This window comes from Electrophorus electricus, chromosome 4, assembly GCF_041902795.1.
Source record: "Electrophorus electricus isolate QZ-2024a chromosome 4, ASM4190279v1, whole genome shotgun sequence".
In the NCBI taxonomy this organism is placed as follows: domain Eukaryota; kingdom Metazoa; phylum Chordata; class Actinopteri; order Gymnotiformes; family Gymnotidae; genus Electrophorus; species Electrophorus electricus.
In genome coordinates, this window is record NC_137500.1 from 39,112,501 (window position 1) to 39,140,074 (window position 27,574).

Consider the following 27,574-nt stretch of genomic DNA (forward strand, 5'->3'; position numbering starts at 1 on the left):
GGCCGTGTGTGTTTTGCTCCAAGTCTCATCTTAAACAAATTAGCATTCAGTTCAGTTGGTGGTAGTTCTTGAAAACAATAGCCATGAACAATAAATGTGACTCATGTCTGTTTTGGGTTGTAAAAAGATTTAGAGGATTTTGATATTTTGCATAATAGTCAATAGTTGGCTGGTTATTCATACACAGATGTGAATGCAGATTTGCCATTGTACACTTGGTCTGTTTGGGTGATTTACTTGTTTGTTTGTTTGTATGTTTAAAAAAACCATTGAACCTACTTGTATGACTAAAACTGTCCTATATGTTTCAATGGTTTAATGTCAAATAAGTTGATTGGTTTTGAAGCCATTCATGTTCAGAGTCCAGTTGTGTAACACGCATTATCTGCCAAAGCATGTTGTGATTTATGGGGTAATAAAACACTGAAATTAGACATTTATACTCTTTTCATAGGCTCTGTCAGGGACTGGAGTGGATGATGTCACGACTACGAGTGAGATGACCTCTGACCCTATCACAGAACGTTTGCTCACACACGTTTTCTCCTCCGTTTGTGCGGAGGCTGACTGTCACTCACTGTGAAGGTGACTAAGCAGTGTCACCAGGACTTGTGTGATTTAATTTATTACGACTCACTGAGATCTGTGAACAACCTTCAGCTAACTGTGTCAGGGTTGGCAAAACCACATAAACTCAAACTCCGTGTTTTTCCTGCATGGTTGCCCTGTAAAGAGTCAAAAGGAGAGATGTGGAGGAGCCCTTGGACTAAGAGGATGTGCAGCTGAGTGGCACTCCGTCTGTGCTGGGCCCTGCGTCACCTGGCTGTCTGATGTAGTATTGCCCTATGTACAGTCCAGTATTTACATTAACCTTGTGCCTGCATATCAACCTCTCTGTTTCCAGGGCGTGAAAGTCATCATGCGAGGAGAGACTCTGCACTTATGTAAAAATGTTAAATAAAGTGTTTTTATCCATCACGACTGATGTTTTGTCACTTCACATATTGCTTTCAGTCACTTGCATTTTGTTAGTGCAGTGGAATGCTCAATGAGATGCAATTGCTTGGGTTTTTTTTTTCCACCTCTAGGGGATATTGCATTGTTTCAGTGCATGCTTTGAGTTCATTTGTAGCTTAAAATGGTAATATGGGATAAGTGTTTGGGTTCTAATTCTTCACAACCACTAGGATTATGATCTGTTTATATTTTAATTATATTTCAATGATTTTCTCAAGATGTTGGCACTGAGGAATTGTTCTTTATAACAAATGATTAAGTGAAGAAATACAAAGGAAAGATTTATGGAGTTATATTTATTGTATGTCTGGCCTAGAAATGTTTGGAATACCTTCTACCTATTAGGCTGCTATTCTTGCTTTGACCAGTTTGTGAGTTCTGACATGTTTTGTAACTACCTATTCTGAAAGACTGACTAACAATACTCTCTCTACACACTTCTCCCCTGTTTCCACTGGCCTCATTCATGAACAAATACTTCCTACAGCAGATTTACATTTTCTATATGTGAAAAACATTAACAGATATGTGTTTAAATATAAATAATGATGCAATGAATCAAGCTTTTGTTGGTATTGTTTATAGTGAGAGGCAGAAACTGAGCAACAAAAAAGGTTGTACATGTTAAATTAATAAACCTGTATACTGTATCTGAATGGTACTACATATATATATACACTCAATGCTTAGGAAAGCCTATGTTGCATCATTGGCAATGCAACCTTTCACGGTGGTCTCACAAAGTACCTGCTAGTCTTTACTTTTCTAAATGTAAAGTATTTATTAATGTACATAATAAAAACATCCAGGTTTACACCTGCCATGTGGTGAAAAACAGGTCAATCATTGAATGCCAGTGACTTAAGTGACATGTGAATATAGCAGCTGTGTTAGAATGGGTGTCAGAATATGGCAGACTATCAGTAACATTGATATGAATTACCCTCATCTACTGGCCAATAATTGTGCAGGTGGAAAAAATGAATTGAAATCGTTAGACTAATTTAGTTGTAAGCTGAAAGGTATACAGGCAACAGGATGTCCTATATGATCCCCTTCAAGTAAATGAAAGACAAGATTAAATTTAATGGAAATGATATCAATGATCTGCAGGTTGAATGTAATGAAGGGATGTCTGTTTTTCTTCTGACTTGAACACTTGAATATGTTCACCCTTCGTGTAGACGGAGGGTGATGGCCCTTCTCATTGTGTCATCCTGTGACGTTAATAAACATGCCTTCTTTCTTCCCTGCAGTCTGTATTTAGGCTAGTTTACCTCACTGGTTGGCAAGCAACTGTTTCACTGTGTGAGAGATGTTAGAAATGCTTCATTGAGAGCAGATAAGATTAATAAATATGAATCTTATCTTATTGAGTCTCCAAAACTACAGAAACTGAGCAGAGAGAAATTGGTGCTTTATTGAAGTCTTAAGGCATGAATGAAGGCTAAGGGCAGTGTATCTCAGTCTATTAACACCTTCACACCTTCACAGAGCTCACAGCACGATGTTAGACACTGATGTTAAATAGGAAACAGAACCACCGATGTAGCCTACCTCCTTCTGGAGTGCTGATGTTACAGCATTCTGGACAAGTGAGAGTCCGAAGGGAAGGTAGAGCACTCCAGAAGAGAGATGAGAAGCTCACAGCTGCTACTGCCATTCAAACATCTCTAGCCCGGAACTGCTAATGGGGAGGTTGGCACTCACAGACTCTTGAGTGCATACAGCTCAGAGTGCATCAAGGAGAAAAATGCAGATGCTTCTTTCTTCGTGTCACCTGGCTCATAATGTGGTAATAGATCCAGACTGTTCACTAGCTGGTTGTTAGGAGCTGGGCTACCCTCTCTGAGAGATACCCTCTTTACCAAACTGCAATGGTGTCCCCCTTCCACATTATTTAAAAATAACTCCTGTGATATTTTTTGATTTAGCATACATACTGTACTAATGAGGGTACTGAGATACTACTCTGACACTGAAGTAACTTTTACAGTATGACAAGTTTTGGGCATCATAGATGACCAAATATCAGTCTCAGTGGTAATTATTTTGGTAATTATTCATAAAAAGTTCAAATTTTCCAGCTGCACCTATTTTGCCTTACCATAAGCCAATGTAATAGAAGATTGAACATTTTTTTAATAAACAATGACTTTTTTTTTTTAATGTCTGTAGCTTTTAAGTGTGGCTCTATATGCTGTCAACCACTAATTGGGTCCACCATTCATTTGGCATGAAATGAAGAAATGATGGTATGCAGAGTCAATGAATTTGCACTTATGAAATAAGTACAAGTAAGAAAACACTGCAGCATTTGTGAATGTTTAACATGTTGCATTTGTATTCATTTAAACTCATTCTTATGAGTCACTATTATGTGCATGTATAAGTTTTAGTGTTACACAGGTCAATCTTTTTGCTTTGGCCTGATCTTAGGGGATCATTGCTCTTGGCCATTAACCAATGACATCATCAGTTTTCCCTAGGTTTTCTTCTTAAGAAGATCTCCCTATCTGTGTAGCCCCACCTTTTCTCCGTTAAAGAAAACAACTAATCAGTTCTAATCTCTCTATTGCGACATCTATATTTCACTCCACAAACAGCGTGTTAGTTGTCTATTCTTCCTCATTTTTCTTTCTGCATAGTTGTACATCACTGGATTTGCTGAACAGGTGCTCCTTCCTGAATGCATCACTAGCATATATTTAGCTGCTGAAACCTGAGAACGGTGTCCTCTGATTGGCTGGTGGGGGCACATGATAACTGGAGTCTGGCTGCAGCTGTGAGCTGTCGCCCAGCGTTTCTCAGGAGGGAAGAGTTGGGGAGGCTCTGGCAGCTTGGGAAACGCTATAACTGTAAAGTCACCGGTAAGCAAAGAAAGTCAACAAACTGAACACAGGTTCTGTTTTCCCTCTTGAACTTGCTTTGCATGGCCTTTGGATTTTCTATACTTCTATGCCACTGGATGGAAGTGATGCCGAGGGTTGACCCCTTGAGGCACAGTCTGCTTTGAACCTTTGCTCTACCTGGTCTGATTGGGCGATATTACCAGAACTCCCAAAGATGCAAATATCCTGATGCTGGAATTTCTCTCTGGAATTTATACATCCATTTTTTGGAACACTATCTGTTGCACATTTTTACTTGGACAGGAGTTGCTTGCATCACAACCTCTTTCTCTTTTCAATCTTTCCAATGAAATGAGCGGAAAAGCATATATATATATATATATATATATATATATATATATATATATATATATATATATATATATATATATATATATATATAAAAATGTCAAGTTCTGTGAGTTTGGTGCTAAAAAAGGGTAGTTAGTAAGATGTCCTATATTTATCCTGCAGCCTCAGAAGGCATTGCAGCTCTGCTAGCTAAACAAAGCTAGCCAATCAGGCTGTGGCATTAACTTACATGACAAATAGCTAGATCGTCTAGGAGCAGCTGTTGCAAAGCTTCATCCAGGAGCTGTGGCACTATCAGGGCTCTTGGGTGACTGAGGCCTGCCAAACGTTCTAACAGACACTTTCCATTTATCCTGTTGTGCCTTTTTGTGCCCAGGCTAAGCCTGTAATTCTTTCTTCTTCTTCTTCTTCTTCTTCTTCTTCTTCTTCTTCTTCTTTTTTTTTTTTTTTTTTGCAAAACAAGGGAATTGTGACGCATCTTTTTCTGTCTGTAGGTTTGCAGGAATACATTAAGTGGAATATCAGTTTGGGACCCTAGTTGATGGAAAGTGAGCACCTTTCTTATTGCAAGGTCACTGGAAATACTGTTGGACCTTCTTTGGTTAGGTATGTATGAACGTCTTGTAGAAAACATAGTGTTATATTAATACTTATGATTATATGTAAGTATTAATTATAAGTAAATAATTATAATTGAGCATAAAAGTCATTAATAATGAATGATAATTATTCAGTAACATGTTATTTGCATCTTTGTTCCTTTGCTCCTGGAAGTTAATTAAAAGCTCATGTTCTGTTCTCAGTGTGTGTGTGTGTGTGTTTTTGTGTGTGTGTGTGTGTATGTAAGTGTACGTGTCCTTCAGCTGACAGTAAGGATAGAAATTAAGCTGTGAGATTCACTTGCTCATTTAATTTTATAAACCTTATTGGATATATTTCATATCCAAATATAAGAAGATTTAGAATGGATGTGACAAAGTGAAGCTGATCATAACACTTGTGTATCTGACTGTAGACCCACTGAAAGTGTTTCGTGATGGCCAGTGAAGAAGAGTATGATGATGAGTATGAGGAAGAGGTAAGACACATCATCTCATGATAGTTACGTGTATCTTGTAGCTATGTGCTACTGGTAATAGTGATGTACACAGTTACATCTCCTACTGTTCTGCACGTAAGTGGAACCATGTGGTCACAGTGCTCTTCTCATGTCCACACACAATCTCTGTCATGGATCTGCTGGTGCACTGGAAAATGCGCTGAACTCTGACATAACCACAGTCAGCAGTTCAATATGACCTTCCCTTGGTATCCATGGCAGCATCAGATCTCATGTCAGATTACCTCCTCCCAGTAAGCTGGGAGTCTCAGCACAACCCATTAGTGCAGTAAATAACCTCTGTATAAAATTTCCATATGTATCCTCAGTCATGTATTTTAATTCAAAACTCCCCTCTCAAGTACAAACATTTTAGTTCTGTACTTTACCACATCAACTTGCTAGGTATCTATCAAACCCAGCCCACTTACCCTATTTAGTAATTACCAACGCATCTGCAACATGTCAGTGATGGTCATGATTGTAATATAACCCGAGAATAAAGTTTGCTCTTAATGACATGACTCGTTAAAAGCATTTTCTGATATAAATCTGAATGGAAGCAACCATTGTTAGATATGATATTCACATGCATGCTGTGAAACCATTATAATAACAATGGGATTACATTCTGTTCAGTGTGCAAAGACACAGTGCAAGCTTCACATAGAGCTGCCATTTTACACAAGAAGAACAAGTGCAATTTTATTCTGTACATTGTCTAGATCATTATTAATAAAGAACCTTAATGAAGTTCCATAATAGCAGGTTTGTTGCTTTTTCCTGAAATAACTTAATCTCTTGGGACTGTTGGAGTTCTACTTGAAGCTTGTAGACCCTCAACTATGTCGAAACACCTGCTCCCATATTTTTGTCTTAATGTCTGTTATGTATGGTCAAAACTTTAAGAATGTTCAATGGCATTAAGAAATAAGGTGGACACTTTAAATTTTCTTGTGAACTAATATTCTACATTTTACCTAATTTCTGTTGTGGATGTTTTATAGGAGCAGAATCTCATGGAGTATCTGTTTATATTCTTTTAGAGATACCCTTTAATGATGCTTCAACCAGGAATTTTAGCTTTACCACATCTTGTTTTAAAATCACCATCTTGTTTTAAAATCCAACATCAAAGATAAAATGATGTAGACTCAGGTTTCACTGTTGATTTTATTTACATTCACTTTACACTTCAGAAAAAGTTCATTAAAATACAGAGAAAAGGCTTCTTTCATCAGATGTATGGAATGTAAGAGCTATATTGGTTATTGTTCTGACATTTAAAGTCATTTACTCATTGTCACTTATACAGCATATTCTCCTAAGTAATAGTTGTGCTTGTAGAGTTTTAAATGGTTGCCATACCTTTAAATCTGTGCTATACGTTTCCACCCTTAAGGTAACAGGGAGTGCTCAGCTTAGACGAGGGTCATTCCTGCAGGAGATACAAATATAGACGTGCACGTCTGCTACAGACTCTCAATGAGGGAAATGAGATGCTGTAAATCACACTCATGTGGTCGTCCAGCCATTGACATCACGGCAGGGGGCAGTTCTCATGGAAAAAGATACCCGCAATGGGCCAGAGAGGGGCAAATCTACACTCCAGGTTCAGAAAGGGAACTAGCACCGCTTTATGTATCTCTACAATCCCATAGGTCTGAATGAAGAAGCACCTATGTCCTGCGTGTTCTTTCCAGCTCTATTTACAAACCTGAAAACATTCAGCTTTTTCACAATACGAATGGTGCAATTTACTAATATTAGTTAAGGCAGCTGTAGTGCTTAGTTATTATCAATATAATAGCTGCCTAAGTAGCATATAATGCTTCAGATTGCAATTATAATTAATTGATGTCACCCAGAGGTCAATATGATGACAATTTTATGGGTTAACTGAATAGACAACTATAAACTTAGTCATATGGCTACCAACTGGATAGCAAAAACATGAAAGCACATTCATGTGACCAGTTATTTTTTCAGGTATAAGCAGTTCAAACACATGTGTTGGAGTCAACTGGAATCTATTCTCTGATGCACTGTTTCTATGTACCACCATGACAATAACTTAGTCACAAACAGTAATAGAAGTGAGTTCATCGAGGTGCTTAGATGTTCTCAGTGACTGAGTCATACGGCTCTGTCAGTCAAAGCAGACAGTCTAATATAGCATGCTGTCCTGGATAGACAACCTAAATCAGCCTAAATAAAAGATGTTTTTACCCTCGGCAAAACAGCCCTGATAATAAACAGTAGAGCAAACCAATCTTACTATAATTACACTGTATTTGAAGTGTATTGATCAGTAATTTGATTAAGTAATCAATATTAGTGCTACCCATTTCAAATAAACTGTCATAAAGATATAGCAAGTAGATTATTTTTTGAGAGAACTACACAGAAAATACAAAGAGGTCTTCAGCTCTACCAGTGAGGGCTGATTATATAATTAAGGCTGTATTGGGTCTAAAAACATTTTTGAAAGTATGACCATAATAGGGTATGAATTTCATAAAATAAACATAATCTAAATAATCAATAATTAATTTAAATAAACTAAATCATTTGGATGCCCTGCATGTATATAAATTCTTATCACTCAATTTCTAAATATTTAAGAGAAAATGAGCTGGAAAAAACCGTGGGACACATGTTTTCACTTGAGTTTTGGCATCTGTGAGCTCTCTTTTCATAACCCAGAGTTTGTCCTGTATTTATAGTTTTATGAGGAGTATTCGACAGGCCCCACTACCACGACCTCCTACACCTCACACCAGTCTCAAGTCGGAGAGGTAATGATCGCCCTCCAGCGTCCCCCGAGGAGGCAGACGCTCACTGTGCTGACTGTTTTGCATGGCATGAGGGCTTTTTCACGCCACTCATATCCAAGTTTGGAAATCAACTCAGTAACATTCTCATCGCTATGAGGCAGTGGGTTAAACAGGTTGTTATTGTATATCAACAAAAAAGAATTTCACCTCTAAACAAATGTGTGATTTTGAGTCCAGTCTGGAATCTGGTATTAGTGTCCACTGCCTACATTTTGCTCTAGCCACTCAGACCAGTCAGGATAAAGTAAAAAGGGAGAATTGTAGTAAGTTTTGACAGCTGAAGAGACTTTCTGTTTTTCATGTGGGTTTTTTTGCATGCAGTTTGTTTCTGTTTTTGTATTTGTTCATTTGTTTAATTATTTTTGCATGTATCCATGTGTATGTGAGTGATATAAGGCTTGTGACTTTATATAGAGATCGCGCTCTTTGATTGATCTCTTCATATGCGCTTCATTGTACCAGCTGGCAGCATATTAGCAAATAACATAATAGCCAATAACCTTATAGACCGTGACATTTCTTAAACATATTAATGTTTTTAGTAATGAATGACAATTATTATTATACATGTAACATTCAGCAAACTTGCTGCAACTAAGTTTTATTCACAATTAGCTACATTAGCATGTTTGTTCAAACTAGTCAAACTGTTGTAAGAAAATTGTGATGAATTTAGCACTGTATATTAAAACCTGTACAGAGTAATTTTATTTGTACTGAGCATTGCAGGTAAGTTTATTAAATTAGATGATGATGCTTTCAATGATAAAAGCTTCCATGAATCATTCAGATTTGAAAAGTAAAACCATAATGCTAACACAGTGTTAACTACAGTATTGTGGTTAGTTAAAAGTCATGCTACATATATGTTGTGATATATGTTGTAACTCACAGGGACACTCATACCTGGATGTCTAATACCTCATTGTCTCTTTTTGTGGTCCTATAGGCCGGACATGAGGACATTCCTGTTCGCAAGGGCAGGAGAAAGGCCACACTGGACACCTCTAAATTCATGACCCCTTACCTGGCACACAGCCAGAAGATGCTTGACCAGTACAGCCACGTATGGAAAAATCCCATGAAAAAAACAAAACAAAACAAAAAAAATGCAAATCAAAACAAAAAACAATGCTGTTATTCTCTTAAAGTTTATTATATTATTTACATCATATATGAGTATATATAATATGCCAAACCTTAAGGGTGAGTGCAGGCGTATATGTGTGGTGCTAGAGATTATATCAATCCACTTAACCCTGCGTTCTGCTTTTGTAGAACAAGTATAGAGAGGAATATGAGAAGTCTAAGGGGCAACCCTACAACATTTCAAGTGACACACTTGAGATGATCCGCATCAAGAAGGCCCAGGAGCAGCTCAGCGAGGTAAGGAGCCAGATCTCCTGCGGCGTCCAGCTGATCAGCCTGCAACTGGCATATTTCAATTTACCATTGTTTGGTCTACAATAGTCATGCCATCTCTTATTTCAGTAAGTGTTTTTTGTTATGCCGGACTGGTAAAAGTCAGTTATCATTAAATCATGTTTATTAATTTTTTGTTGTTGTTATTTCCAGGTGAAATACCGTATGGAGGGACTGAAGGCTAAGACCGCCAGCCTCTACGATGGCGAAGCTCGTGAAGTTGCACACGTGAAGCATGTCTCTGAACTCATCAGCAAGGTAAGTGCAACCTGTATCAAACAGTTAACTATTTGCATATGATTTCAGCTTTTTCCTTTTTATGTTTTTTCACGTGTACTTATTGGCACTAATTACTAAAGACCCTCCCCTACCAGAAGAGCCTAGCCTTTGCTTTTATGTCTCTTCTCAGGTTTTGTACAGACAGAAATGGGATGAGACCAAGGATAGGTACTTACTTCCCCCCGACGCTCCTGAACTTGTTTTAGCTGTGAAGAATGCTGCTAATTACAGCAAGGTAGGACGTCTACAGCTCTATGAACTGGGAACCTGCTGCTAACCTGCCTTTGCAAGCTAGTTATGCCTCTAATCGAACAATATCTCTATCAGAAATTATACACAGAGGCTTGGGACGAGGACAAGACCATGTTCTACCCGTACAGCGACAGCCCGGAACTTCGCCGAGTGGCCAAGGCGCAGGAGGCGCTCAGTGATGTAAGTTTTTAATTTTCAGTTCTATTAGTTGTATTCACTCATTTGATTTGTTTGTTTCGCTAATAGAATTTGGAAAATGCAAAGTAATAAACGCTAAAATTAGGGGCAACAGAAACAACTCGAGGATGCTGATGCCATTAAAATATTAGTGTGAATTTATATAACTCTTTCAGTATTAAAAATCAGTAAACTATGATGTATTTTTAAATTATGCTGTGAATTGAGGTGACAGGTACTTCTACTCTGCATATTTTTAGTTGTCATCTTTCCCCATAGATCAAATACAAGAAGGGTCATGATCAGCGCAAGGCCAAGTATACCCCCCTGGCGGAGCCCCCAGAAATGGAACTGGCCAAGAAAAACTTTGCCATTCGTAGCAACGTAAGTAGACAAGACGAGTAAATAGACAGTCATGCACAGACATCCATTTCTGGTGAAAAAGAAAAAGTTCAACTGTAATCTTAAAGTAATACTAGAAAGGCTCCAAGATAGTGCCTGCAGGGTGCTAATGTTAGCTGCCTATTTTTCCTTGGTCCATATTTATACTGAGCCACATGAATCCAGAGAGGGAAAGACTATTCGCTCGACACACACTCGCGCATATGTGACGCTCTGTCCTCCTCAGAGATGGACATGGATAAGCACCACCTGCCCACTGACATTATAAGAAGGCATTAGACTTGAGTAGAACACACAATATCCAAGCACGGCCCACAAAAGCCAAATTATTTATACATGTAAATGTATATATTAATGGTCACTTGTGAATTACTAAGAAATACTTTTAATATTTGTAGATCAAGTATCATGAGGACTACAACAAGAATGTCAAGGGCCAGTGGTGTGAAACCCCTTACTTTGACGTTGCAGTTGGAAAGATGGTCATGGATAATTTAAGTGAAGTAAGTCATGGGCCAAATGAATCTGACATTTCTTAAAGGAAGCTCTTACAAGATTGTGTAATTTGTAACCAATTCCTGCCCTTCACTAATCCGTTGTACAATCAGGTATTCTGCTAATGCTTTGACCTCTTACTTTCCTGCTCTCCAACCACCTCTTCAGAAAAAATATACTGCTGCTTATGAAGACATGAAAGACCAAATTTATTTCATGCAAACAGAAACACCAACATACGCTGTTAACAAGCAGGCTGGTGACAATGCAAGCACGGTGAGTTTGAAGTGCTTATATATCTTCTTTATTTTCATGCATGTTCATGAAAATAACAAATAAACATAAAATTAGATAAGTATAATATTTGTACCATTTCAGTGTGACCACCAGGAAAATGATTGCTTTTCTCATTAGGTAGTCTTGTTTGTTTTAAGTATTTTGACTTAAAACAGATCAAGAAACTACCGTATAATTGTTTGCCATGCAGCTATTCAGATATTCAAAGGACAGCCTGGATTAATTAGATGCTTATTGTGATAAATGAACAAGGACAGTGCAGCAGGAGTGCTTCAGCACTCACGGAGCTGGAATGCAGAAAACAGAATGTTTAATAATTTGCTATGATTATATGTAGCCCTGCATCTGTGTAAGCCACATTCCATTGTGCATCGACAGATGATTTATTTCTCATCTCTCCCTTTTTAGACTAAGTACAAGAAGGAATATGAACAGAAAAAAGCAGTCTCTGATTACAACGTTCTCCCTGCTACAGAAAACCCCCTCCTCAGACAACTAAGATACGCTGGCACCATCCTGAGTGATGTATGCTTACATGTTTGTTTACTGTGATAATGAATCAGTGATATACATACATACACTCACACATAAACACATAACCACACGCACAAAACACACACACACCAAACACACCACACATATTTACAGAGAGATTCTAAATTGTAGTAAAGTACAGCAGTTTCAAGAGTTTGTAGTAAAGTACAGCAGTTTCAAGAGAAACAACATTTCAGAAAAATATACCTATCTGAAGATGATTTCAGGGAGTAAATGCAGAAAAAAATAACTGCAAATATATATATACACGCACACACACACACGCACACACACACGGACACGCACACACACACACACTGTTTTGTCCAGCAGGTGGTGCTAATCATTACCGTTGGCTCAGAGCTAATAATTCAATTTTTAGTTTAGAAATCTTTTGTGAAAATCAGAACATCAGCATCCTTCTGCTGTTGATGTTGATAACATAAGTTAATTTAAACGTCTATTTATTTAAGCACATTTACTTTCCTGATGGCCAAAAGTGTCAACCAAATGTAATATAAAAGTGAGTTAAGGAATATTTTACTTTAAATTGAGCTGAGAAATATTTAAACATTAGCATCGTGTTTCAACCAACACAAAGCTTTGAATTATTATCATAAATTGATTTGTATTTCAGTAATGTTAACACGTTTATAGCCTCTGTCTATAAAGTTGCAAAACTGTTTCCAAATGGTCTTTATTTGCACATTTTTAACATCGTTCTTTTTGTTATTTTTAGAAAGTATATAAAGATAACTATGAAAAATCAAGAGGCTCAAGCATCAACTACTGTGATACCCCCAAGTTCCAGATGGACAATGTCCTCAAAAAGTTTAGTGATGTGAGTGTCGCGTGGCTTATGCGGTGCTGTCAGGAATCAAAAAAGACAATGATGTTAATGATGTAAATATCACACATTTGGTCTTCTGGCTCTTTAAAGGTACACTATAAACAGAAGTATGACACCGAGGTGAAGGGTCGCTATATTGGCAGTTATGAAGATGTTTACATGGTTCACTGCAAAAATGTGGAGGAGTTAAAGAGTGAAGTAAGTCATTTTCAAGGTGAAAGTTATTTAAGCTATTTTAACCTGATATTATTAAATAATAGTTAACCTCCAGCCTTCTCTTGAATATTTTTGCATGATTTCCTGTTATTTTTAATAATAATTTGTATTATTTTGCTTCTGATCACTTTCAGAAAAATTATAAAGCTGATTACGATGATATGAAGATAAGGTGTTTCTTCCCGCAAACGATGACACCCGAATACGAAGCTACTAAAAAACTGGAACAGTGTAAAGACGTGAGTTTGCCAACTGCAGCAGGATTGATCTAATGTGATACAATACGGAGGTTATTTATACATGACAGCTAACTGTAATTTTTCCCTTTATAGAACAAATATCGGCAACACCCAGATACAGTGAAGTTTACACAAGTAATGGACTCACCTGTCCAAGTACAAGCTGCTATCAATGCCAAACAGTTGAGCGATGTATGTATCTCATAAAATTTCTCACAGTTGTTTGTCAAATATTTCATTGTCATAGCATGAACATATCAGGTTTCATTCTCAGTCAACACAAACTGAATGCCTTCTAGAGTATTATTTGGTCAATACCAAATGTATTCAAAATGCTTCGAAAAACTGTTACACTCCAACAAGAAATGTCTTAGAATGAAACAGACAAGACAATGCTCTACAAAGCTGTTCTTAGGTAGTTCTTATGTAGTTTTTAACATTCAAACTCCGGAGAAACATAATAAAAAACTGATGTGGTTACTTTTAGTAGTTTGTTTCAGATAAATGGCAGTAGTTCATGTCTAGCCATGACACAGATTCTGGCCATTCTCCTCTTTAGAAGAGTAGCCCCATCTCTGTAAATAACGTAAATAAATTATACAGATCTACAGCTTAATTTATAGCAAAATTACAAATACAAAACACTCCACAACAACAGCATGCATAGATGATTAATGACTACCCCAACGACTGCCTTCAAATTTCTATTATAAGTTAAAAGGTATTCTGTTCTCTGCATTACATTCTAAATTCTGTAGCACAAATGTGTATTATTAACATTTAGATAATATGGGTGTGAATTATTTGAGAAGTTTTGGTTTATTTAGGGTAAAAATAATAAAGTTGAATGAATTAAGTTTACTTTTTATATTGTGAAATGAGGTTGGAAATTCACACTTTAAAATGTAATGAATAATTAGTCCAAAAATCTCAAAACTTCAAACATCAAAAAGTTCAGTAAAGAATAAGTTTATTTTTTTAATAAATAACAATTCTAATGAATATAAACCATCATCAAGATCCTTAATAGACTGGTACCAAAATGTATGTAAATAGATGTGATTTTGCTTACTTTCTACATGTTTAATTTTCAGCTGAACTACAAGGCAAAGTATGAACAGGATAAGTTCAAGTGTTACCTGCCCCCTGATTACCCCTTCTTCATCCAGTCTAGGGTTAATGCTTATAACCTGAGTGATGTAAGTATTAACCCCCATATTCTGACTACAAATTTTAGCATGAATGGTGCAATGTAAAATGTCCCATTTTTATGTTGGAATCTATTCTTGTATTTTTAGACTTGTTACAAGTTTGAATGGGAAAAGACAAAAGCGAGAAAGTTTGAGGTGAAAGGTGACGCTATCCCCATCCTTGCTGCCCGTGCTCACACCAACATAGCCAGTGACGTAAGTGGACAGCTCTGCATGCACACCGTGTGAATTCACCAGCACTGAACTGAACGTTGGCGTGAGGGTCTGTTGATGCGTACGGTCCATGTCCAAGGCTGCCCCTTCTGTCCTGTTAGGTGAAGTACAAGAAGGAGTATGAGAAAAACAAAGGACACATGGTTGGGGCCCTCAGCATCCAGGATGACCCAAAGATCATGCACTCAGTCCATGTTGCTAAGATCCAGAGTGAGGTGAGGACTACCTGTACACATAGTGACAACACAGACATTCTGAATGGTTATCCTCTTGCCTTTTTATGAAATCTCTTATATTTCACTGTTAGTCTCATGATAAGACTATTCACCATGTGAAATATCAATTTCTACAGCGCGAGTATAAAAAAGATTATGAGAAGTTGAAGACCAAGTATCATGCCCCACTGGACATGATGCTTGTCACGCTAGCAAAGAAGGCTCAGGCTATTTCTAGCATGATTGGTTACAAGAGCGTCATCAACCGCTACTTCCTACCACCTGACAGTGTGGCACTGGACCTTGCAAAAAAAGCCAACATGATCCAGAGTGACGTAAGTGTCCACAACCTGCCCTTACGGGACATACGTGTGCAGAAAAAAAGAAGAAAAAAAGCTTGTTTAAAGTTTTTGGCTGAATTCTAATAGTGGAGGACTGCAGTGTGTTTCTGTGCACCCTGTGTGAATGTTTAGTTTGTATTTAGAAATAGAAAATATTGGTTTTCCATGTCAGTTGTCTCATGGGAAAAATTAAATAGACTTGATCTTATGGTAACTGATTTTATTTTTGTTTTGTTTTATTATGTTCCTTCCCAAACTACAGAATGAGTACAAGTCTGAGTACAATAACTACACCAAAGGAGCCCCGTGGATGCCTTTTGGATCACTGGATGTCGAGAAAGCCAAGAAAGCTGGAGAGATCCTAAGTGAGGTATGGCTGCCAAGCGTTTATCCTCTGTGGTGTTGTAGCAGATTCCTAGTCAACACCCTTAGCAGATACTCGCAACCAGCCCATAGTGACTGCCTATGAACAAACATTTGTTTCATTGTTATTTAGATATGAATTTACCTTTTACATTGTAAGTCAAAAAATAAGTTACTTGTCCATTCTAATCTTAAATGGAAAACGGTGTCCTCTGTGTCCTACCGACTACTAATTTGCTTTTCTTTTTCTTTCCTAATGTAGAAAAAATACAGGCAACCCCCAGATACCGTGCCGTTCACCTCTATTGATGACCACCCTGTCATGCTGCAAGCTAAGGTCAACCAGCTCATCAGGAGTGATGTAAGCACTTATCATCCTATCACAATTCAGCGCTTTGCTCAAACCCATGTGCTCCACAATGTACACACTGTATATTATATTCTTCCCTCCACAAAATCACATTATCAGATAACGAATATAATGGTTTTGTTGTTGTAAATATGGAGCACAATGATGATTTCACTGCACTGCCTGTGATTTGTCTACCCCACTCTAGCTGCACTACAAGAAAGGCCTTGAGGCAATCCTTCAAAAATACGCCCTACCCCCTGATGTCCCAGAATTCCTCCAGGCCAAGTGCAATGCCTACAATATCAGCAATGTATGTAAACATCTCTGATGTTTGGGTTGGGAAACTCCACCTTCATCCATTTATTTATGAATCTGAGAACATTTTGTTTCATTTAAAAACTCTGCCAACACTGTTTTTTTTTCCATGTTCAGAAATGTTACAAGCTGGGATGGGAGGATCTTATTTCAAAGGGTTATGATATGAAGGCTGATGCCATCCCGGTTCGTGCGGCCAAGGCTGCAAGACATGCAGCTAGCGATGTACGTGCCATTCTTCCTGTTCCCCTTATGATCAAACAGAACATGGTCATCACACAAAACACTGGCTCAAAAATATTTACTTACTATGCCTTTAGGTCCAGTACAAGAAAGAGTACATGAAGGCCAGAGGCCACCATGTTGGCATCCGTAATCTCCAGGATGACCCTCTGCTGGTGCACTATATGAATGTGGCCAAGATACAGAGCGACAAGAACTACAAGAAGGACTATCACAAGGCTAAGCTGAAGTACCACTCCCCTGTCGACATGTGGAGTGTTGCACACGCTAAGAAGGCGTCTGCGGTTCAGACTTACTCAGGCTACAAACAACCTATCCATCACTACACACTTCTGCCAGATGCAATGAACCTCGAGCTGGCCCGCAACAGGAGCACTATTGCTAGTGACGTAAGACATTCACCACCAAGTGGACCCATAAGTAAATTAGATTAGAAGCAACTACATCTGAATTAGATTAGATTAGATTAATGTGTCTGGAAAATTAGCACAATTTTATTGAGTAGAAAATCTGAGATTAGTAAGATGACACATGCTTTATTTCTTTTCTTTTTTATCAGTACAACTACAAGTTGGACTATGAAAGCTACGTGAAAGGTATAGGCTGGGTCCCCCTGGGCTCATTAGACGTGGAGAAAGCCAAGACCGCTGCTGCTGCTCTCAATGAGAAAAAGTACAGGCAGCATCCGGACACCATCAAGTTCACCAGCGTTACCAGCACCCCAGTCATGGAGCAGGCGAAAGTGAATGCCCTGCAGCTAAGCGACGTGCGTAACCCCTGCACTCATGCTTTTTGTCTTTCTAAGTTTTAGCGGTATTTTCAACCATGCCTAAGAAATAAGGTGCAACGTGATGCCAGATATTTGAGGGACTTTTCAGGATAAGACCAGGAAGAAGTATCACATGACCCTTGTTTTTCAGAGACTGTACAAAGCCAGTGGAGAAAAGTTCATGCACACTTACCACCTCCCTCCAGATACACCAGAGCTTCTGCAAGCCAGGTACAATGCTGCCAATGTCAGCAAGGTAAGAACGCTGAATGTCATACATGAAAGTGAAAACACATATTGAATCAACTTATATACATTTAAAATATTTCAACGCTTTACTGTTTGCAGACCTATTACACATACGCACACAAGCAGGACCTCCTTAAAGGGCACCACGTGAAAGAGGATGCCATTCCAGTTGTCGCTGCCAAATCCTCTCGGAATATCGCCAGCGATGTTAGTAAATTCACCCTTCGTACACGTACATACAAGATACGATGCAGAACTGTTTTAACATTTTAAATGCTGTTCTTTTTGCAGTACAAGTATAAGCTTCAATACCAAAAGGCCAGAGGCCATCATGTTGGCTTCCGTAGTCTCCAGGATGACCCTCTGCTGGTGCACTATATGAATGTGGCCAAGATCCAGAGTGACAGGCACTACAAGAAGGACTATCACAAGGCTAAGCTGAAGTATCACTCCCCTGTCGACATGTGGAGTGTTGTACAAGCTAAGCAGGCGTCTGCGGTTCAGACGTACACAGGCTACAAGCAGCCTCTCCACCACTACACCCTGCTCCCTGATGCCATGCATATCAATCTCACCCGCAACATGATGGAGATCCAGAGTGATGTGCGTCCATTTTAAACATCCTTTCATGTAATTTATTGAAATACACTGTCAAAACTAAATGATTATTTCACACATCCCCTTCTTGTTTTTACCAGAATGTTTACAAGTCAGACTACAACAACTTCTACAAGGGAGCAGGATGGGTTCCCATTGGTTCCATGGATGTACAGAAGGCAAAGACGGCCAGGGCTGCTCTGGATGAGAAGGCCTACAGAACTCATCCTAGCACACTGAAGTTCACCAGTCTCACAGACCAGATTAACATGGTCTTAGCCATGAAAAACTCTAAGCAGATCAATCCTGTAAGGATGCTTCAGAATGTCAACAATAATTATTTCATCTAAATTAAATTTGCATTTCTCTGGTTCATTTATGTTATGTTCTCTGCCATTACAGGCTGCTTACAAAGCTTCTGGAGAGAAATTCATGCACACTTACAATTTACCAGCAGACAGCCCACAGTTTCTCCAGGCCAAATATAATGCCCAGACCATCAGTCAGGTAACTCAGACTATTATAACTTAATTCAAACTGTCTTAATTCAGACAATTTAAACTGAATTTCCATATGCTTTGTGAAATAACTTAGTACCTAATGCTACTCTAGCAAATTAGCCATTTTGTGGAAACATTGTGAATATTAACATATTTTTCCTTCTTGCAGAAACACTACAAATCTCAGTGGCTCACAGATATTGCTAAAGGATATGACATGAAACCTGATGCTATTTCTATAGTAGCTGCCAAACAAGGAAGGCACATTGCTAGCAACGTAAGTAATTAAAAATAAATATTCATCTTTTGTGTGAAGAAATTTGTCCAGGTATTTATGACGATATTTATGGTATACTTTAATTTACAAAAGGGTCAGTTTCTAAATATTCTAATGATTTAATGAGTCATTTAATACAATGTTCAGTTTCTTACTGCTGTTCTACTGTGTTCAAAGTTCCAATACAAGAAAGACTATATGAAGGCCAGAGGCCACCATGTTGGCTTCCGTAGTCTCCAGGATGACCCTCTGCTGGTGCACTATATGAATGTGGCCAAGATCCAGAGTGACAGGAACTACAAGAAGGACTATCACAAGGCTAAGCTGAAGTACCACTCCCCTGTCGACATGTGGAGTGTTGTACAAGCTAAGCAGGCATCTACAATTCAGACGTACACAGGCTACAAGCAGCCTCTCCACCACTACACCCTGCTCCCTGATGCCATGCATATCGCGCTGGCTCGCAACATGAATACCATCGCCAGTGATGTGAGTCAACTTTATTTTCCTTATTGACAGTGTGCAAACATGAATTAGTGAAAATCAATTCACCTCTCTACAAATAATGTTGTACAGGTTGAGTACAAGAATGACTACAACAGCTATGTGAAAGGCATTGGCTGGGTGCCCATCGGATCGTTAGCAGTTGAAACTGCCAAGGTCGGTGGACGTATACAGAGTGAGACGCAGTATCGCACTCACCCCTCCAAATACAGCCACCACATCCCCATGGACTCCATGGACCTGGCTCTAGCTGCTGCCAACAACCAGATCATGAACAAGGTGAGTTGGACTTGTGTGTATTCCTATGTCTTTGCAGGAGAAGAGATTGTGTGACTCTCCAAAAACCTGTTTTCATCTGTTTCATTGCAGAAAGCATATACTGCTGCATGGGACACAGACAAGCTCAAAGTACACGTGATGCCCGACAGCCCTGAATTTCTCCTTGCCAAGGCCAATGCAATAAATATTAGCCAGGTAAGATCATAAATCAGAAAACCATTTTTAATAATATTTCATAATATACATTTAATTGCCATTTATTTTGCTAAGGTGATAATGAGAGCTATAAATGGTAATTCTGTTTTTTGAAACAATTTCTATGTTTTCAGGCTAATTAATATATTTAGGTACTTATTCTGGCAACTTTAAGTCATATATTTGGCCATAATCTAACTGTTTTGCTACTTCTTTTCTGAAAACCAAAAGGTGGTTCATAATAGAAATCAATAAAAATGAATGTGGATTTCATGAACTGAGCTTGGCATTATTTAACGCTCATACAATGCAGAAATCAGATGACATACCTTTTTCCTTTTTTGCCAGCAGCATTTTTTCTCACATTTCTTGTGCATTTCCAGAAATTCTATAAAGCTGGCCTTGAGGAATTGAATAAGAAGGGTTATGACCTCAAACCTGATGCTATTTCAATAAAGGCGGCCAAATCTAGCAGAGATATCGCCAGTAATGTATGTTTATCAACTTTATTCTTTTTTGATGTGCATATGCCCATTGCATTTATATACTTAAGTGTCTGTTTGGTATAAAGATACTTGTTATTGATAAAGCTATTATTCTATTGCAGTACAAGTACAAACTGAATTATATGAAGGCCAGAGGCCACCATGTTGGCTTCCGTAGTCTCCAGGATGACCCTCTGCTGGTGCACTATATGAATGTGGCCAAGATCCAGAGTGACAGGAACTACAAGAAGGACTATCACAAGGCTAAGCTGAAGTACCACTCCCCTGTCGACATGTGGAGTGTTGTACAAGCTAAGCAGGCATCTACAATTCAGACGTACACAGGCTACAAGCAGCCTCTCCACCACTACACCCTGCTCCCTGATGCCATGCATATCGCGCTGGCTCGCAACATGAATACCATCGCCAGTGATGTGAGTCAACTTTATTTTCCTTATTGACAGTGTGCAAACATGAATTAGTGAAAATCAATTCACCTCTCTACAAATAATGTTGTACAGGTTGAGTACAAGAATGACTACAACAGCTATGTGAAAGGCATTGGCTGGGTGCCCATCGGATCGTTAGCAGTTGAAACTGCCAAGGTCGGTGGACGTATACAGAGTGAGACGCAGTATCGCACTCACCCCTCCAAATACAGCCACCACATCCCCATGGACTCCATGGACCTGGCTCTAGCTGCTGCCAACAACCAGATCATGAACAAGGTAATTGATTTAGGTCTTTTAATTTGGTACATTTAACATTGAGATATGATGACATGGGGATTTTTGAAGAGTCATTAAAATGTTGGGAATGCTAAACAATTTATAAACATATTAATAAGGAGCGATTTACTTTTTTAGTTTTTTAAAACTGCTTCCATTTATTGAAAGGATATTATGCAAAAGTTGAAATGATTCATAAGCTGTAGTGGTCTCCCCGTACTGAGAGCTTGTTAAAGGCTTACAACTAAAACCATTTTGATTTATTAAGTTTATTTCCACCGCGCCGCGTGCGAGAAGACGTTCTAATCCGTGTGAACTTGTAGACTAGGCTGCGCGTGCCGCTGCACTGCAGCAGTAACGATCAAACCCGCGGTTTCTACCTAGCAACAGTGCCAAACGTTTCCATTTTTCCATTTTTAAATATACTTTATAAAGACAATTCAATTTAATTCAATACAAACACTCCATCACAAAAACCTCACAAATGTTTCCTCGCTATATCATAGTCTGGGTCAGCAATCAAAAAGAGGCCTTTAGCCATCAGCGTTCATACAAACCTCGACAAAGGTCCAGGCAAGCGTGCGTTAGGGTCCACCACTTTCTGAAATGGCGGAGTTTGTCCCCATCACGATTTAAGAGTGTACTCTGAAAATATGACTGTTTCTTCAACAAACCTTTTTTTGTTTTTTGTTTTGTTTTGTTAGACAGAATCAGAAAATGTCCGCGTTTATTTTTACACGATGCTGAGATAAAAACGTTGCACAACTGACTTTTCGTGAAAGGAAGAAATACAGGAAATAGTTGTACTATAAATATATTTTTAATCACAGTGCTTCTTGTATTGTTCAACGCCTATATGCTTGACAAACGAGATAAAATGTTTCGTGAACGTCATGTTTTTGTTCTTAGCACGGATTTTTGTTTTTTTTTTTCTTTGAACGCGAATTTGAGGGGCATCTGAACTGGATGCAACACCCACATTCTTATCCCCAATCCTTCTCAAAGAAAAGTTAGCACAATGACTAGGCAAAACTCATCGCCATTCCTTCTTTTTTCCCCCGCTCAATTTGACAACTGTTTAGCAGTTTTTTTCTTGCTTGCAGATCTGCTTTTTGCCTTAACTTTTAGGCCAGTATTTTTGCTATGTAATTTTACAATTCTTGTACAACAGAAACACACTGGGAATTGATTAGGAATATTTATTTTATTGCCATTGCATTGAAAACTTACTAGAGCATTTCTTTCACAGAAAAAATACACGGAGGCCTGGGATAATGACAAAACATCAGTTCACATCATGCCAGATGCAATGGATGTGACTCTGGCACGTCAAAACAGAGCCAATTACAGTATGGTTAGTAATCCATAACATCAGTTTGTTCGTGTTTTGATTTCAAATCCGGGTTATTAAACTATGACTAACTTCTCACAATTTCTTTCTTTCTTCAGAAATTGTATAAACTTGCCAGTGAACTGGCAAAGAAGAAAGGTTATGATATGCGTGCTGATGCTATTCCAATTCTGGCAGCCAAAGCATCCACAGCCATTGCCAGCAATGCAAGTATTTTTCTTATCAGTACAGAACAAATTATTTATCTATGTTATTGAATTATTGATTTAAATGTGTGCAACATTAATGTAAACTTTAATTTTTATGCAGTATAAATACAAGGCTGGATACCGTAAACAAGTTGGTCACCATATCGGAGCCCTCAGTATCCGTGATGACCCACTGCTCATGCTAGCCTTGAACTCAGCTAAGATTGCAAGTGATGCCCTGTATAAGAAGGACTTCAACCAATCAAAGACCAAGTTTCATCTCCCAGTGGACATGTTGGCATTTGAACTGGCAAAGAAAAATCAGATCCAAGTCAATGATGCCAATTACAGAACTTACCTGCACCACTGGACCTGCCTGCCAGACTCCAATGATGTTGCCCATGCCCGTCAGGTCTATGACCTCCAGAGTGATGTAAGTGATGTTTATTTTGGACAGGAGTTTGTGTGTCTACTGATTCGGTCATTAACATGATTTTCCGTCATTGAGTTTTATATTTTTCTATTTTTTAGGCTGTGTATAAGGCTGATCTGAAGTGGCTACAAGGTCTGGGATGGGTCCCCATTGGTTCACTTGATGTTGAGAAAGTGAAGAAGGCTGGAGATGCTCTGAGTGAACGTTTATATCGTCAGCACCCAAGCAACTTCAAGTTTACAAACACGACTGAGGACATACCTTTCGTCTTGGCTAAAGCCAACAATATTGTCATGAACAAGGTAAGTGCTGTCTTTTTTCTTCTTTTTTTCCAGACAAAATCACTGGTGTTTCAACTGCTATTCTTTTCTAACAGAAAGCTTATATTCAAGCCTGGGAGGATGATAAAACCAAGGTCCACATCATGCCAGATACCATGGAGGTGGTCCTTGCAAAACAAAATAAAGTCAACTACAGTGAGGTCAGTCCACTTTACTTTGTTCTTAAAGCAGCTGCTCCTCACATATCAGCTTTTATATTAAGCATATTTGCAGGTGATAAATGTCATATATAGATTATACCCAAAATAAGCCTGTGACTTGTTGACTAATGTGAATTTTTGAGCAAAGCAAAGCCATAAAGTCAATGTCTTCCAAAAATCACTGTTTTTATCTTTGAATAAATGTAGTATTTTTGTTTGTTTGCTAATTTGTTTTCTAGAAACAATACAAACTTGCTAATGAACTGGCCAAGAAGAAGGGCTATGACATGCGGGCTAATGCCATTCCTATTCTTGCTGCAAAAGCTTCCCGGGACATTGCTAGTGATGTGAGTGTTCTGAACAACACAGATGTTTGTTTGTTGTGTATCAGTCTACTTAGAATATTTTAAAATACATTCAACTTGTTTACATCCTTTATAGTACAAGTACAAGGCTGGATATCGTAAGCAAGTTGGTCACCACATTGGTGCTTTGAGTATCAAAGATGACCCACTGCTCATGCTGGCTTTGAACTCAGCTAAGATTGCTAGTAATGCCCTGTACAAGAAGGATTTCAATGAATCCAAGACCAAATTTAATCTCCCAGTGGACATGTTGGCATTTGAACTGGCAAAGAAAAATCAGATCCAAGTCAATGATGCCAATTACAGAACTTACCTGCACCACTGGACTTGCCTGCCAGACTCCAATGATGTTGTCCATGCCCGTCAGGTCTATGACCTCCAGAGTGATGTAAGTGATGTTTATTTTGGACAGGAGTTTGTGTGTCTACTAATTCGGTCATTAACATGATTTTCCATCATTGAGTTTTATATTTCTCTATTTTTTAGGCTGTGTATAAGGCTGATCTGAAGTGGCTACAAGGTCTGGGATGGGTCCCCATTGGTTCACTTGATGTTGAGAAAGTGAAGAAGGCTGGAGACGCTCTGAGTGAACATTTATATCGTCAGCACCCAAGCAACTTCAAGTTTACAAACACGACTGAGGACATACCTTTCGTCTTGGCTAAAGCCAACAATATCATCATGAACAAGGTAATTGCTCTCTTTTTTCTTCTTTTTTCCAGACAAAATCACTGGTGTTTTAACTGCTATTCTTTTCTAACAGAAAGCTTATATTCAAGCCTGGGAGGATGATAAAACCAAGGTCCACATCATGCCAGATACCATGGAGGTGGTCCTTGCAAAACAAAATAAAGTCAACTACAGTGAGGTCAATCCACTTTACTTTGTTCTGGAAGCAGCTGCTCCTCACATATATACATTTTTAATGAAACATGATTTTCAGGCATTATTAGCCATTAATTATACCCAAAATGAGACCATGATTTGTTGACTAATATGAAGTCTTGAACAGCACAAATATATGAAGTCAAAGCCTTCAAAAAAATCGCTTTTTTTTTGTATGAATGAATTTAACAATTTTTTTGCTCCTTTTTTCAGAAACAATACAAACTTGCTAATGAACTGGCCAAGAAGAAGGGCTATGACATGCGGGCTAATGCCATTCCTATTCTTGCTGCAAAAGCTTCCCGGGACATTGCTAGTGATGTGAGTGTTCTGAACAACACAGATGTTTGTTTGTTGTGTATCAGTCTACTTAGAATATTTTAAAATACATTCAACTTGTTTACATCCTTTATAGTACAAGTACAAGGCTGGATATCGTAAGCAAGTTGGTCACCACATTGGTGCTTTGAGTATCAAAGATGACCCACTGCTCATGCTGGCTTTGAACTCAGCTAAGATTGCTAGTAATGCCCTGTACAAGAAGGATTTCAATGAATCCAAGACAAAGTTCCATCTCCCAGCGGATATGTTGGCATTTGAACTGGCAAAGAAAAATCAAATCCAAGTCAATGATGCCAATTACAGAACTTACCTGCACCACTGGACCTGCCTGCCAGACTCCAATGATGTTGTCCATGCCCGTCAGGTCTATGACCTCCAGAGTGATGTAAGTGATGTTTATTTTGGACAGGAGTTTGTGTGTCTACTGATTCGGTCATTAACATGATTTTCCGTCATTGAGTTTTATATTTCTCTATTTTTTAGGCTGTGTATAAGGCTGATCTGAAGTGGCTACAAGGTCTGGGATGGGTCCCCATTGGTTCACTTGATGTTGAGAAAGTGAAGAAGGCTGGAGATGCTCTGAGTGAACGTTTATATCGTCAGCACCCAAGCAACTTCAAGTTTACAAACACGACTGAGGACATACCTTTCGTCTTGGCTAAAGCCAACAATGATGTCATGAACAAGGTAAGTGTCGCACCAACATAAAATATGCAGAATTATTTTATGAAATAATCATTCATTCTGTAATGTAATGTTAAATACATTCTTACAGAGATCATATGTCCAAGCTTGGGAGAATGATAAGACCAAGATTCACATCATGCCAGATGCAATTGAAGTACTTCATGCAAAACAAAACAAAATAAACTACAGTGAGGTAAGTCATACATGGATTACATTACATTGAGCTGCTGAGGAATTGCTCATCAGCTTTATCTGCATTTCCAGAACAGTAGCTCTTGTCTGTTCTGTTACATATATAATAGTGTGTTTTATTACTTTTTTTACAGAAACTCTATAAGCTTGCTAATGAGGAGGCTAAAAAGAAGGGCTATGATATGCGTGCTGATGCCATGTCTATCAAAGCAGCCAAGGCATCCAGAGATATCGTCAGTGATGTAAGTGTTTTTCGTGTCATATCAACATAATTAATAAATATAACACTATATCCTGTTGTCTTCCGTTGCATTTTCTTCACGGATTTAATGACTTATAATGGATAAATTAACAATTTAAGAATTTATATTCTTTCTGCTGTCTGTTAACCTTTCTTATGATAGTACAAGTATAAAGCTGGATATCGTAAGCAAGTTGGTCACCATATCGGAGCCCTCAGTATCCGTGATGACCCACTGCTTATGTTGGCCCTGAACTCAGCTAGGATTGCTAGTGATGCCCTATACAAGAAGGACTTCAACCAATCAAAGACCAAGTTTCATCTACCTGTGGATATGTTGGCATTTGAACTGGCAAAGAAAAATCAGATCCAAGTCAACGATGCCAATTACAGAACTTACCTCCATAACTGGACTTGCCTGCCAGACTCCAATGATGTTGTCCATGCCCGTCAGGTCTATGACCTCCAGAGTGATGTACGTATATTTGTAAATTAGTTTGAAACATCATGTAGTTCATTGTCATTCCTTGATGTTCCTTATGATTGTGTTTGTTTAGGTGATGTATAAGGCTGATCTGAAGTGGCTACAAGGCCTGGGATGGGTTCCTATTGGCTCAATCGATGTTGAGAAAGTGAAGAAAGCTGGAGATGCTCTGAGTGAACGACTGTATCGTCAGCACCCAAGCAACTTCAAGTTTACAAGCACAACTCAAGACATTCCATTGGTTTTAGCTAAAGCCAATAATGAAATCATGAACAAGGTAGTATTTCAAGAAACACTGCTGCACACTGTAATGATTCTTTCAGTGCTCTGTGATGCTTATGTACTCTGTTAGCCTTTCAATTGCATTTCCATCTTTGAATGTATATTCTGATGTATTTAAATGTGTTTTTTTCACTCCACAGAAAAATTACATTGGAGCTTGGGAGAGTGACAAAACTAAGATACATATCATGCCAGACACATTGGAGGTGGTCCTTGCAAAACAGAACAAGATTAATTACAGTTTGGTAAGTTTCATACCCTAGTCATGGTCCTAGAGCTGAGTCAACTACAGTTTAACCACAGTTTCTACTGCTGTATACCTTTTTTTGGCAAGTTTTTATTTTTCTAATTTCTTATCTAGAAACAATACAAACTTGCTAATGAAGAGGCTAAGAAGAAGGGTTATGACATGCGTGCTGATGCCATTTCTATCAAAGCTGCCAAGGCATCAAGAGATATCATCAGTGATGTGAGTTTTCTCAGTTTAT

The 27,574-nt window shown here is 38.4% G+C and overlaps 2 protein-coding genes across 21 annotated transcripts in view; both read left to right on the forward strand.

Moving 5' to 3' along the window:
- The window catches only part of arl5a (ADP-ribosylation factor-like 5A), an 11,583-nt gene extending 10,605 nt beyond the window's left edge, over positions 1 to 978 (forward strand). For both annotated transcript variants that reach the window (XM_081713716.1, XM_027012662.3), the window contains one exon: positions 455 to 978. In XM_081713716.1, coding sequence (XP_081569842.1) covers positions 455 to 583 — 129 coding nt within the window. In that variant the 3' untranslated portion in view covers positions 584 to 978. The remainder of the gene's footprint in view (positions 1 to 454) is intronic.
- A 2,822-nt stretch (positions 979 to 3,800) lies between these two features.
- The window catches only part of neb (nebulin), a 59,605-nt gene continuing 35,831 nt past the window's right edge, over positions 3,801 to 27,574 (forward strand). For 17 of the 19 annotated variants that reach the window (XM_035520077.2, XM_035520074.2, XM_035520082.2 and 14 more), the window contains exons 1-57: positions 3,801 to 3,887; positions 4,715 to 4,826; positions 5,236 to 5,298; positions 8,046 to 8,117; positions 9,106 to 9,222; positions 9,435 to 9,542; positions 9,732 to 9,836; positions 9,988 to 10,092; positions 10,185 to 10,289; positions 10,566 to 10,670; positions 11,087 to 11,191; positions 11,352 to 11,459; positions 11,889 to 12,005; positions 12,754 to 12,855; positions 12,955 to 13,062; positions 13,215 to 13,319; positions 13,413 to 13,511; positions 14,414 to 14,518; positions 14,618 to 14,725; positions 14,845 to 14,958; positions 15,096 to 15,293; positions 15,562 to 15,669; positions 15,925 to 16,023; positions 16,220 to 16,324; positions 16,447 to 16,554; positions 16,650 to 16,961; positions 17,132 to 17,338; positions 17,493 to 17,597; positions 17,690 to 17,797; positions 17,882 to 18,193; positions 18,289 to 18,495; positions 18,590 to 18,694; positions 18,857 to 18,964; positions 19,142 to 19,453; positions 19,541 to 19,747; positions 19,838 to 19,942; positions 20,326 to 20,433; positions 20,550 to 20,861; positions 20,949 to 21,155; positions 22,405 to 22,509; positions 22,605 to 22,712; positions 22,816 to 23,127; positions 23,226 to 23,429; positions 23,504 to 23,608; positions 23,848 to 23,955; positions 24,050 to 24,361; positions 24,460 to 24,663; positions 24,737 to 24,841; positions 25,072 to 25,179; positions 25,274 to 25,585; positions 25,684 to 25,887; positions 25,976 to 26,080; positions 26,214 to 26,321; positions 26,484 to 26,795; positions 26,878 to 27,081; positions 27,227 to 27,331; positions 27,448 to 27,555. In XM_035520077.2, the coding sequence (XP_035375970.2) occupies positions 5,257 to 5,298; positions 8,046 to 8,117; positions 9,106 to 9,222; positions 9,435 to 9,542; positions 9,732 to 9,836; positions 9,988 to 10,092; positions 10,185 to 10,289; positions 10,566 to 10,670; positions 11,087 to 11,191; positions 11,352 to 11,459; positions 11,889 to 12,005; positions 12,754 to 12,855; positions 12,955 to 13,062; positions 13,215 to 13,319; positions 13,413 to 13,511; positions 14,414 to 14,518; positions 14,618 to 14,725; positions 14,845 to 14,958; positions 15,096 to 15,293; positions 15,562 to 15,669; positions 15,925 to 16,023; positions 16,220 to 16,324; positions 16,447 to 16,554; positions 16,650 to 16,961; positions 17,132 to 17,338; positions 17,493 to 17,597; positions 17,690 to 17,797; positions 17,882 to 18,193; positions 18,289 to 18,495; positions 18,590 to 18,694; positions 18,857 to 18,964; positions 19,142 to 19,453; positions 19,541 to 19,747; positions 19,838 to 19,942; positions 20,326 to 20,433; positions 20,550 to 20,861; positions 20,949 to 21,155; positions 22,405 to 22,509; positions 22,605 to 22,712; positions 22,816 to 23,127; positions 23,226 to 23,429; positions 23,504 to 23,608; positions 23,848 to 23,955; positions 24,050 to 24,361; positions 24,460 to 24,663; positions 24,737 to 24,841; positions 25,072 to 25,179; positions 25,274 to 25,585; positions 25,684 to 25,887; positions 25,976 to 26,080; positions 26,214 to 26,321; positions 26,484 to 26,795; positions 26,878 to 27,081; positions 27,227 to 27,331; positions 27,448 to 27,555 (8,292 nt within the window). In that variant the 5' untranslated portion in view covers positions 3,801 to 3,887; positions 4,715 to 4,826; positions 5,236 to 5,256. Of the gene's footprint in view, positions 3,888 to 4,471; positions 4,606 to 4,683; positions 4,827 to 5,235; positions 5,299 to 8,045; positions 8,118 to 9,105; positions 9,223 to 9,434; positions 9,543 to 9,731; positions 9,837 to 9,987; positions 10,093 to 10,184; positions 10,290 to 10,565; positions 10,671 to 11,086; positions 11,192 to 11,351; positions 11,460 to 11,888; positions 12,006 to 12,753; positions 12,856 to 12,954; positions 13,063 to 13,214; positions 13,320 to 13,412; positions 13,512 to 14,413; positions 14,519 to 14,617; positions 14,726 to 14,844; positions 14,959 to 15,095; positions 15,294 to 15,561; positions 15,670 to 15,924; positions 16,024 to 16,219; positions 16,325 to 16,446; positions 16,555 to 16,649; positions 16,962 to 17,131; positions 17,339 to 17,492; positions 17,598 to 17,689; positions 17,798 to 17,881; positions 18,194 to 18,288; positions 18,496 to 18,589; positions 18,695 to 18,856; positions 18,965 to 19,141; positions 19,454 to 19,540; positions 19,748 to 19,837; positions 19,943 to 20,325; positions 20,434 to 20,549; positions 20,862 to 20,948; positions 21,156 to 22,404; positions 22,510 to 22,604; positions 22,713 to 22,815; positions 23,128 to 23,225; positions 23,430 to 23,503; positions 23,609 to 23,847; positions 23,956 to 24,049; positions 24,362 to 24,459; positions 24,664 to 24,736; positions 24,842 to 25,071; positions 25,180 to 25,273; positions 25,586 to 25,683; positions 25,888 to 25,975; positions 26,081 to 26,213; positions 26,322 to 26,483; positions 26,796 to 26,877; positions 27,082 to 27,226; positions 27,332 to 27,447; positions 27,556 to 27,574 lie in introns of those variants that run through there. The other 2 variants (XM_081713717.1, XM_035520075.2) reach the window with 2 other exon arrangements.